At 44.5% G+C, this 12,103-nt stretch overlaps 1 protein-coding gene and 1 long non-coding RNA gene across 2 annotated transcripts; both read right to left on the reverse strand.

Moving 5' to 3' along the window:
- Positions 1-1,112: 1,112 nt before the first annotated feature.
- Positions 1,113-10,658, reverse strand: SIRT7 (sirtuin 7). The gene is made up of 10 exons (XM_081899833.1): positions 10,525-10,658; positions 10,224-10,361; positions 8,962-9,066; positions 6,732-6,802; positions 6,517-6,589; positions 5,441-5,539; positions 5,118-5,354; positions 3,131-3,211; positions 1,997-2,103; positions 1,113-1,596 (listed from the first exon to the last, which is right to left on the reverse strand). The coding sequence occupies exons 1-10, from the start codon at positions 10,618-10,620 to the stop codon at positions 1,395-1,397; spliced, it is 1,209 nt and encodes a 402-aa protein (XP_081755959.1). The 5' UTR covers positions 10,621-10,658; the 3' UTR covers positions 1,113-1,394.
- On the reverse strand, positions 3,223-5,111 carry LOC309363625. The gene is made up of 2 exons (XR_014165486.1): positions 4,965-5,111; positions 3,223-4,878 (listed from the first exon to the last, which is right to left on the reverse strand). It is a non-coding gene; the product is annotated as an uncharacterized lncRNA (long non-coding RNA).
- Positions 10,659-12,103: the final 1,445 nt, after the last annotated feature.

The following is a 12,103-nucleotide window of genomic DNA, read 5'->3' on the forward strand; positions in this document are numbered from 1 at the left end:
CAAGCGGCGCGCGCGCCCCCCCCCGCTGCCTTACGTCGCGCGCGTCGCCACGCCCCCTTCACAGGAACCCTCTCCTTGAGTGGGGACTGGGCGCCCCGTTCTCTCGGTCCTTTAGCGCCGCACCATCTCCCTTGCGCCGGACGCTCACCGGTGCTGGAGACATTTGAGCTCTCTTCCACGCCAGATGTCAAGCTTTGCATCATAATAAGCAAAGTGGCGCCTATTCCCTACCCCAGGACCCTCAAATGCTGTACAGTGGTACCTCAGGTTAAGCACTTAATTCGTTCCGGAGGTCCGTTCTTAACCTGAAGCACCACTTTAGCTAATGGGGCCTCCCGCTGCCACTGCGCCAACGCTGCGCAATTTCTCTTCTCATCCTGAAGCAAAGTTCTTAACCTGAGGTAATATTTCTGGGTTCGCAGAGTCTGTAACCTGAAGCGTATGTAACCCGAGGTACCACTGTACATGATATTTTGTAGGACTGCCTTGCTGAAGGGAGACCAAAGCCCTTGTGATTCTGTTTCCCCTGGCACCCACCCTTATACGTCTGAGATACACACTAGGGTTGCCACCTTTGTTCTGGCAAAATACAGAACGGTGGGGTGGGTGCAATTTCCACCCCACATCTGTTGCTTGAGTGATTTCAAAACAATCCATTACAATCAATTGCAGCCTAAAAGGATGGCTCCTCTGAAATCTGTCAAACACACACACACACACGAATTTGTAACTCTGTCTTTGCTTTGCTACCCAGGGCTTAAATACATGACCTTTCACACACATGCATTTGGAGAGGATCCCTAACTTGGCAGAGAAAAAGAGCGCTGAGGAAATACAGGACAAGGTGTGTCCTGTATTGAATGCAGGACGTAGCATTTTACACTGAAATAGAGGGTGATCCTGTATTATACAGGACGGGTGGCAACCCTACCCTCAAGACCACTTGCAACAATCTAGCACGATTGTACTGCACATCTTCTGAAAATGTAACCCTTGTTGTAACAGACCCATGTTTAGATAAAACATGCACACCCAAATGTGGTAGTTATCAGCGTTGCTGACATCAACACAAGTCTGGGAATATAAACTGTGTGCTACAAAAACCACGGCCATTGCCTTTTACTGTTTTATTTTATTAATAATATTTAATAATTGACAGCCCTGAGTATTAAACACCAACCCCTCCTCAGCCACAGCAGAAACCAAGCTAGGCTTCAGCCTCTGTTTACAAACTGAGTAGTTATACAAAACATTTATGAAAATAGCAGCTGTGTTTTTCCAGTTAGCCCAGCAATTCTGGTCAAATCCAGTGCAGGTGTAAGGTCTTGTCCTGATTTTAGCAACTTCAGTTGGTCCTCAAGGTTAAAAAAAACAACACCCTTATAATGCCATTATCAAGACATTTTTCTTTTCTTGGTGCCTTTTGCACAGCCCCTGCCAAACCAGCCGCCAGAAAGGGGTCCCACGGGTGTCTGCTGTTGCTCTCCCAGCTGCACTTCATGAAGACCTACTGGTGGAGCCACAGCTCTCCTGCTATGACTGCCTTCTTCTTCAGGTTGCAGAGGAACAGCCAAAGAGAAAATGGGGTCCTTTGTTCTGCAAGCACAATAATATGTAATATTAAGTTTGCAGCACGCAGAGAATTACCATAAAGCCCAAGTATCAAGTGAAAGGGTGTGTTTAGAAGCATGCATGATATACTCCAGTAAAACAGGGCTGGACTGCAAGTCCTCACAAGTGCAAGTATGTTCAGTGCATATTTCTTTCCTGATACAAACCATGTTTAAATTACATCACATTATGAAGAAACAAGAAGCTATATTTAATTATAAACCTCCGTATGATATTGTATAAGCAGACAAGAGCCAACATTTAGATCAAATGTAGAAGAGCCTACATTTAGCACCTGCTCATTCAAAAATCTGCTACTATCTACAAGAGTGAAGTATTAGTGTATAAGGGCACAGTGCTCAAGCCAAGCAATATCTTTGCTGACCTGTCATAGCAAGGGACGGGAAGCCCCAGCTCATCCATCAATAGCTTCATCACATCATCACATTTCCCATGAAGTTTCAGGGCTGCCAGATCATCCTTTGGTGTCCACTGTAGACAGAACAGTAATACTGTGAATGAAGTGAACTGACTTAGCACTGCTACCATGACATTCACAATGATCTTCACATGTCACGTACTAGGTTTTCAGTTTTATTGTAGAAACGTTAGTAACATGTTTATCCCATGGCAAAGGAATGAAACTTCGACATAAACATGTGAACAACATAAAAATTTATTTGAAATCTGACAATGTGGCTTGTTACAGAATTACTTTCAACCAATGATAAGTAGGAATCCACCAGATGGCTTCTAGGCAGTGGCATAGCATGGATGGGGCCACAGGGGTTTTTGCCCTGGGCACAAAAATTCAAGATTAAAAAAAAAAAGAGTGCTCCCTGGCCCAGAAAATCTCCCAATGTTCTCTTGGGCAGACTGAGGAGCAGATTTGGGCAACGGCTAGTTGCTACGGAGCCCTCTGCATGGGCTTTACAAAGATACTTGCTCCTGATCAATTCCCAGTCCCACTCTCGGCCATGCTCCATGCTCATGGGGCACCGCAACTGCCATTCGGGAAGGTCACCAAGCTATTGCCCCTTCATTCCAACCTATCAGCGGGCAGAGCTGAAGAGCTCCGCCCTGCAGCCCCCTTGCTAGCTGGTGCTGCTGAGGTTGCCAGTGACAACATGGAATAGGAGTGTGTTATCAGCCATGGACCAATCAATGAAGAGAGTTTTGGTCCATAGGGATGTTCCATTCATTACCACACATTCTACTCAGACACGTCAATTGCTTATTTTTTGTATATCCTTTAAACCTAAACATTTCTTATCTATTTCTTTTTTAGAAACTACTTAGCTTCTTATTCAATCCCATATGCCCAACTGCACAAAAGCGTATTTCACATTGCACAATTTTTTTTTATAATGCACACAATTTGTCCAGCTGCATGACGGAATAAACCCTGAACTTTGGTCCTACCCTATAAACACATGGAAGCAACTAAAGTAATCATATACACTTGCATATATCACCAGAGCAAATTGCTCTGCCCATAAATGACAAGGCTCAAACTAACCTGGAGATTTACAATGTAGAGTTTAGGGCGGCGTCTGGGTGGTTTGCTCATGCACCACAAATGTGGATACTTCTTCAAAACCTGTTGTGAGAAGGACAACACAACCAAAATATTTATCAGTGCGAGAAGAGGGAAGGAGTCCCAAACTTTGAGATACTTGGCAACACAGTGCATCTTTAGTCATCTGTGGTCATCTTTAACCAATGCCTACTACAAACTACTTAGAAGGGGAAGTAGGAAGCAGGAACAGTCTTCTGGTACCAACTTCCAGGATTCCATGGTTGCCAAGGCTTTTGCAGGATTCAACATCTGTAGCAGAATTTCTATCAAATGCAAATGGCCAGTCCCAGTAAACATCTAAAGTGTACTGTCTGGAGTGATAATGGGCAACACACAGGCTTTTGCTAAAATTTAAGGGATCATATTTCTAGTCCAATGGCTAGCATGCCCCAAAGACTCAAACCAAACATTTTTGCAGGTATTGCAACTATTAAAATATACATAACTAGCAGTCATCTCAGCTAGCTATTACCTCAGCTAGATGGAAGTCGTACAGTAAAACAGGCCTAGGCATCAAGTTCCAATGTTCCTCCCAGGGAAATGTACTTAGAGGACTACAGTCCCACTTGGCAAGAAACATGAAAAAACTTTCTAAACTAAAAATACTTTCTCAAAACACCCTCAAGCATGGAGATGGCTGGGGAGAAGTAGAAGTGTAAGCAAGACATGATCCTCTGGTACAACACTGGCCAATTCCTGATGGAACATCTAGTAACAGCTAGTTGCTGGGATTGTTGCAAAGCATGCTGTACTAGATGGGCCTTTCCTTATTGCGCTCTCTAGCAAGTGTCAGGATCTAAGAGCAATAAAGCTATACAGCAGACCTGCAAGTTATGCACATTTAACTTGTGTGCATTCAGCTCGACACCCTTGGCAATTAAATAATTAATAATAATAAAAAATAATAATAATAATGGAGGTGTCCAGGAAACCTTTGGCATTCCCAACGTGTTTTGACTGTATGCAATTTTGGCTTTTTGTGCTACGCTTGGAACACAACCCCACCACCACCACAAGTTATGGGTCCACTGTATTTTAACTGTAAGAGATCCAAAATACACATTCTGGATTTATATGATTATATTTAAAAAATAGTGATCTACTCAAATATGGTATAAGGCCAATTCAGGTATCCTTTAGTTCATTCTTATATTTCTCATTTACATAGAGAGGCAAACACTAACATGTTGAAATAATACAAACTGCCTTATTGGGAAAACTTAAAAAATATATATCCTGGGTTATTTAGCTATGAACCACTTAACTGTATACATCCTTACTTTAATCCAGGTTTGGGGACCTTTGGTTCGCCGGATGTTGCTGAACTACAACTCTCGTCATCCCTGGCCATCAGCCATGCTTGCTAGAACTGATGGGAATTGCAGTTCACCAATGTTTGTAGAGTCAAAGGTTTCCCACTCCTGTTTTAATCTCTAATTGAAAAGGGGGGCGGGGAATGCAAGCCGAGACATTCATACAAACCAAGTTGCTTTATGAAACGCTTGCCTTTTCAGACTTAATTTTTTAAAAGAGCTTCCTATCTTTGACCAGATATTTGAAATCTGTTTCCGTAACCTTTCCCTGGCATATATTTGGCTATAACCAATGACACCGGAAAATATTCTCAAAGGATTGTATTGTTACATTTCTAAGAAGCTCCAAAGGAGGAAATGCATACATATTTGTGCCTATGTTGCAGAAACGTCTATTGTTACATTTCTATGAAGCTCCAAAGGGGGGGAAACATACATATTTGTGCCTAAGTTGCAGCAACTTCTATTTTTGCAAACACTTTCACAATAAACCTTAAAGACTATAAATTGAGGTGTCAGCCTGCTGATTCCAATATAATTCTAGAATTTTTGAAATAAAACCATTACAGAGTATAGTGGAATTGTACATCGAATGACATTTTCTCCTGCCTTACCTTCAAGCTAGATCCCAAGCAAAGGATCACATCTGCTTTGCTTGCAGCCTCTATTGCTGCCTCCCAGTTCAAGGGCTGCTGCAAGATGCCCTTCTCCCCAAAGTGTACAATTGTATCTCTTAGTTGTGCCCCACATTTGTGGCACACTCTGCCGGTATGGTGCCTGTGCAAGGCTGTGCGCTCCGTCACGTCAAACACTCGCACGTATTCACGATTGGGTGTGCAGGATGTGCAAACCTAATTTTGAATGGAAGCACAGAATCTGTGTTATCATTCCCTATGGTACTATGGTACACTAAGCCCCGCTCTCTGCATATGCTCACCTCTATATACATGTTTCCATGCAGCTCAGATAGGGCTTCCCGAGGGAGCCCACTGCGCAAGTGGAGCCCATCACAGTTTTGTGACACCACATGCTTGACCTAAACAGGGAAAACAAGAGTGTTAAGCATGGAGAAAGTAGAGTTAAAAGCAAGTCACTTCTTGTTTCCCTTTATCAGCAGTTAAGATATGATCTGCACAGTTTGCATGTTAAATAGCCAACCTTCCCCTCCCTTTCTCACTGCTCTGCCAAAATAGCTGGAGGAGATATAGCTGATTAGCAGGAGCAGAGAGACAGTGGCTAAATGTGGTTGCCTGATAAAGCATGGGTGGACAATAACTGCTCAACAGGAGGGAGCACTACTGTTTCACCTCTATTTGAGGTGCCAGTTAGCGAAAGTAGCAGAGTTAATGATAAAAGACAGCACAGCCTTGCATTCAAAATGAGAGAATATCGTCAACAAGTTGGGTGGTTTCGCAGACTGGTACCAAATCCATCATTTCCTAATTTAAGAAATTGTATTCAAGAGCAGACAGCTCTTGAAGGAGTATGCCAAAATTAACGCTATGTATTTGTAACCCACATGCAGCATCACTTCTATGGTGCTGTCAATATACAGTGTCATACCGCAGTCTTTTAAAGTAACCTAGAAAGTACAGAGTGTGTTAAGCAACCTATAAACCTCCCATACAATATGCCACAAACCTGTTAATTCTTCGTGGATTTCTGCTGCCTTTTACAGCAAGTAATATCTATTTATGTGCTATCAGTTCAACCTATAATTCAATCCTGTTCAGGAACCAAGTAACTAACAGGGAGGTTCATTTTCGGAGTCCTAAGTGCCAGCCTCCAACACACATACAAAGACTGTCTATCTCCCTGCTACTCTAAGCCCCATGTCTGATTCACTTTGTCTAACAATACAGCATTTGTGCATGGCTTTATCCTCTGCACTGAGAGGCTCTCCAGCATCCCAGATTCTCCAGACATAATATCCATTTCACATTCACATGTTCCCCACTGGTGCCATCTCTTTTTACCCCTGGGAGTATAGGATTGACTAATATGCAGCCTTACCAGTTTGTGGTTGTGCAAACAGGCGATGCTCATGTGGGTGAGTGTGGGCTCTGCCTCACTCAGATCCACAGCCCTGGCAAGCGGAGAGAAAAACTGTATTAAATAACAGTAATCAATCTCACATGTTCCAGTGGAGCCTTCTCTGAGGAGGCGGAAAAGATCTAAGAAATTTCCCAAGCACCAGGCAAGCATCTGTACGGTCACGTTTTGGTTACCTGATACTCCTCCCTTTCTGCAGCATTGTCCACACCCCATTAGGGCCTCTGTAGTCAGGAATTGAGGCTGCCTGTGTTACCAGGAGACATAAGAGAAAAGGGACCTTCAGCAATACACAGCCACACTCATCAGCAACTTTGTCTGTCACATCCTAAAAGCCCTGCCAACCCCCATAGTCTCCTGCTCAGACATCTCTCCACTGCTACCATCATCCAAAACTGAAGGCCCTTCATTATGCAAGCACCTACTCCCATCGGTCAACTAACACCATACTGAAATCTGCCTGAGAAATGGCCTCAACATCTTTCTCCATCAGGAAAAATCTTATTCCAAACTTCTTCCTAGCTAGGGCACTTAAGGTTCATATGCTGCTCACATGGCAAACATGTGATTCATCTGCCCTGCTCTTCTGCCTCCCAAATTGCTAAAGCAGATTATTTTTCCATGTATATACAGTATACGCCCCTGTGTATGACGTCCCTATTTTTGGGGATTCCAAATTAAGAAAATGGGAGGAGATTGCCAAGAGTTGTTAAGCTTTTTGGGGGGAGGATTGCCCAGAGTTGTTGAACTTTTTTTGAGGGGGATTGCCCAGTTACAGAGCTTATAGAACAATAACTGTATTGTTAGACATTCTCACGCATTGCCGATGACATCAATCATAAGCACGGTCGCCAAGAGCGCTCACCAATTGCCCACCAAATTGCCGCAGTGGCAGCAAAGCCACAACAGATATTGCCCCATCCACCAATCAACCACCCAATCAAAGATGACAGTCTCCTGCAAGCCGCGGCAACCTATCGCCCGTCACTACACTGCGCTATCCGTGTATAAGATGAACCCCAAATTTTAACTTAATTTTAAAATAAATAATCCTCGTCTTATACACGGAAAAATACGGTAGTTGTACAACATAACAGAATGGAAAAACCCAGCCAGCCAAGCAGCATCTCCCACTGTCCAACAGCTGCTTTGCCATAGGCAAGCCTGATAAAATGCTATTTTCTTCCCAATAACATGAGACAGCTAGAGGCAAGAACATGATGATTCTGCAGCTTTCCTGTTAGGGACAGCTTTCTGAAAGGAGTCTTCTGTATTCTAGATTGAAAGAGACATGCTCCTTAACATGAAGAAACATAATATGCGGACTGGCTATGTAGACTGGTTCTTAGGTGGGCATGCAAAATGCTAGTTGTTTCTCTGAGACACGAGGAATCAAAGTGACAGTTAAAACTGGCGTTCCTTTAACGTATTTAGCATGTCACCCACTTATTATCTAACACAACCTCTTCTATGGCAAAACCTTAATCTATCTCAAAGGGTGTCAGGCAACTAACTAACTATCCAATGCAAAATCAAATGAATTCTGAGACGCCAGAATTCCTACCCAATCAGTTAAAAATGCTTCTGAAATGCTGAAATCAGTATTTCATGCAACTCCACAATGTTGTCACCACCACCTGTGCCTGGCATGCAAAAGGTCACAGCTTCAATTGGGCTACAAAAGTCTCATCTGAAGTGCTGAAAAGTTGCTGTCAGTCAGTATATTTATTTATTTCACGAAATCTATATACCATTTGATAGTAGAAAAAAACCAAATCAGCTTACAAAAAGAATAGGCAATACTCAGCTAGACACACCAATTCTATGACTGCATATAAGACAGCTTCCCATTTTCCTGCATACATTCAAAACAGTTGTTCCATCATCTCAGTATCCACATTTCCCATACTTCAGATTGGGAGTGCCTCTTCCCTACCTCTAAATAAGAAAGCTGTTAACAATACTACAACAAACTATTTTCATAAGTTCAAAACAGTTGTTCTGTTTCACTTGTGAATGTGGCCCAACTCACATCAAGAGTCACACTACATGTTATACTCACCACAAGAGAGCAGTCTAGCTCTTCTTGTTCTGCAAACTCCCCAAACAACAGACAGAGAACACTGGACAGGAATCACAATCAAACATGCATGGATGAAAAAGCTGGTTTTATTTTTGCTTACCTCTCTCATTAACAGGTAATTGTCCCTAGGAGGGAACAAAAGTAGTTTGAATACAGTTTCTTCTATATTTATCTGTTGCTGAGGGAGCCTACAGGATTCTCAAGAGTCAGAGCTGGACTGCTCTTGCATGGTGAACATAATGTGTAGCCACACACTAATAAATACAAACCACTATAGGATCTTGTACCAGGTGATTTTAGAACAGCCAACCACACAGTCTTACCGTACTGATGCCAGCTCCTGTGTAAATGATGAGATGCTTTGCTCCCTGCACAGCTGCAGAGAGCTTACTGACTTTTCTTTTCAACTCTTCAGGTTCATCACAAACCTAAGAGTGGATGAATGAGGGACTGAAATTATTTCAAAAGGACTACTTCAGCTAAGCCCTGTACAATTCTAATCACATGACATAAACTCAGCCATGTCTTTTAGTCTCTTCCCTTCGCTCTTTCTTTTGTCCTCAACTCTACAAGCTTTGTAAAGGAAGACATGAAATAGAAGAAAGAGCTTCAGTAGAAACGTCTTACATGTCAGAAACAGGATACATTAATGACATGTGGGAATAAGTGAGGGGGGACCAGCTCATCAAGAACAAGGAGATGGCTAACAAGAGCATTAACCCTAAACATTTTTCTTTAGAAGGCGTTCTGATGTAACAGAACTTACTTTCAAGCACATGGACCAAATCAACTTTGGGCTGTAGCAGAAGTTTGATTTTGTAACAACTGAAAGCCAACCTAAATGCTACTCTAACAGCAACTGGCTCCCTTGCCTTAAAGCCCTCAGTCAAATTACACTGCAGGGTTTTCAGAAACACTTTTCACTTTTTAACTGGTCTTCCGAATATGACATATATCAGCTAGATAATGGTCTGACTGAACTATGTTTTTCCTGGCTCCGCTTTAAAAAATGGGTGGGGGTTGCTGTTAAAGGATAGTTCTAAGTGTATATAGGTTTTGAACGCAAGCTGCCATGGATGGACATTTGCCCAGGAAAACAGCCTAAATATATTAAATTTAAAAAAAATTAAATTGAGTAAGTTTTCTCAGGTAGTAAAAATAGAATAATCAGAGGCCTAGGCAAGCCACACTAAGCAGTGTTGGAAAGAATTTACTTTGGACAACGTATTTCTTAAGCAGGCCACATACTTTCCACTGTGTGTTTTGTCACCAGCAGGTAGTAGCTGAACAAGCAAGATAAATGTATACATGGGTAATACCAGATGCTCATCCCCTCCGTCCTTCTCACTAGCTCACTCGTTCACGCTAATCCCAACAGAAGTGAAGCGTCGCCGTAGCACCGTAAAGGCTAACAGGCTCGTTTGCAGACTAGCGCCCACTTAGGGTGCCCCACGCGTGACTCGGTGTTGTTTCTGCCGCCGGCGAGCGACTGACGTGGCTGCCCCGCCCAGAAACCCTCCTTCCTCCGTACTCACTCGCGCTCGTTTACGCATCGAGGGGGGCATAGCTAGCAAGGCGCACACACCTCCTCCAGCCGCCGCCGCAGCCTCTCGCGCTTCTTGCCAAGTCGCTCCAGATCCCGGACGATCTCCTGACAGCCGGAGAGCAGCGCAGCCTCGTCGGGGCTCCGCTCGGCCGCCGGTTTGCGCAGGATCCGCGACACCTGGCGCCGAACGGCGGGGAAGAAAGAGACGGAGAGGGAGAGAGACAGAGGAAGGGGGCGGTTGATGGGGAAGGAGGGGGCGTGGGCGCAAGGCAGAAACACCGGCGCCCACAAGCGCTACAGAGACCCACAAGCCCCTCGTCCCAACCGCAGGTCCCGGTACCTGTCTGCGTCGCTCCCGCTGCTCTTCCTGCCGGAGGAACTCGGCACGAGCCGCCGCTTTCCGTTCCGAGCGGCTCAAACTCCAACCAGCCGCCATCGTCCCGGTGGCTTCCGGATACCAACCAGCCCTGCCGGTGGTTTCCGTTATTTCCGCTTCCGGCCTCCCAGATCAGCGACCGAGGAAGCTAGAGTGCCCTTACTTTGCGGCCATTCAGAGAGACAGAAGGTGACGAGGCTCGCTGTCAGAACTCCTCACAAAGGAGGCTAGAAGGGCCAACGAGGCTGCTCGCCGGAACTTCCGGTCCAATGGCTACAAGGGTTCCGCCATAGAGATGCCAGAATGACGACGCTCTACAGCCATCTCTTTCTGTGAAGAGAGACTCGCAGTCCATGGCAGCTTTCACTCCTCCGGCTGGAGAAAGCGCCGGAGGCTCTCGCTTTCCGAGCAGTAGATCGAAAGCGCCGGTCCGCATTCGGGCTAGCCTGACGCCCGCCTCTTCCCGGGATCTTTCCACTAGAATCTCGCTGCTCCGCGCTGGCATTGAGGTGGAAAGGGTGGTGGCAGCCGAGCACTTTCCAACCTTAGGCGCGCCGGAGCTGCGCTAGTTCTGGCCAGGTAGTTCTCAGATTTGATATTCACCTTCCCTCCTGCCGTTTTCCCGAAAGAGGGGACCGAGGTCTTAAGCCCATGAACCGTTGGCTGATACAATTTTGTCTAACAGTCCTGACGGTCGAGCAAGAAATTGCAGCTAAAGGAGTCAACAGCTGGCATTCATAACTGCTGTGAAGCACCAGTTTTCTGTGATTACTTTTTCCCCAATGGGAAATCAGAAATCGAGGCAACTGCGCAGATCTGGTCATTTCTATATAATTGGCAGCATCAGAAAATGATCTAAGGAAGGCAGAGAAAGTGAGCAATTGACCCTCTCTTATTTGACAGCTGTCAAATGTTCCTTATTATACCCCATAAGCCGTGCACATCCTTGCTGCTATAGCTGGACACAAGCTTTTCTTTTTTAATTACAGCAGAAATGAAAGCCGCATGTTGTAAGTCAGCGACTTTGCTGTTACCAGCATGGTGCTTCATATATAAAGCAAGCGCCTCCAGTTTTACCTGCAGGTTTGATCCCTGCATTTTCAGGTAGGGCTGGTAATGTTTCTTTCTGAAATGCTGGAGAGCTGCTGCCCGTCAGTGTACTGTATACAATACTGTATTGAGATAGATGGTCTAATAATCTGACTGTATAAAACAGTTTCCTTCATCCCTTATGCTTATTTCCCCTCTTTTTCACTTACAGTTAAACATAGAAGAATATTGCAAGAATATTGCAAGTTAAAAGAAGAGACACAAAGAGAGACAGAGCCATCCATATACAGTGGTACCTTGGTTACATACACTTCAGGTTACATATGCTTCAGGTTACAGACTCCGCTAACCCAGAAATATTACCTCAGGTTAAGAACTTTGCTTCAGGATGAGAACAGAAATCGTGCTCTGGGAGGCCCCATTAGCTAAAGTGGTGCTTCAGGTTAAGAACAGTTTCAGGTTCGACCTCCGGAACGAATTAAGTACTTAACCC

The sequence above is a fragment of the Podarcis melisellensis genome (assembly GCF_964234715.1).
Source record: "Podarcis melisellensis genome assembly, chromosome: 2".
In the NCBI taxonomy this organism is placed as follows: Eukaryota; Metazoa; Chordata; class Lepidosauria; order Squamata; family Lacertidae; genus Podarcis; species Podarcis melisellensis.

What these genes read in the sequence shown, in the direction of transcription:
- SIRT7 (XM_081899833.1), bottom strand. Translation starts at nt 10,620, where the DNA reads ATGGCGGCTGGTTGGAGTTTGAGCCGCTCGGAACGGAAAGCGGCGGCT. An exon ending in CAGAAAGGGAGGAGTATCAG is followed by an intron (nt 6,590 to 6,731) that starts GTAACCAAAACG and finishes TCCGCTTGCCAG; the next exon opens with GGCTGTGGATCTGAGTGAGG. An exon ending in TCTACATTGTAAATCTCCAG is followed by an intron (nt 2,104 to 3,130) that starts GTTAGTTTGAGC and finishes TTCTGTCTACAG; the next exon opens with TGGACACCAAAGGATGATCT.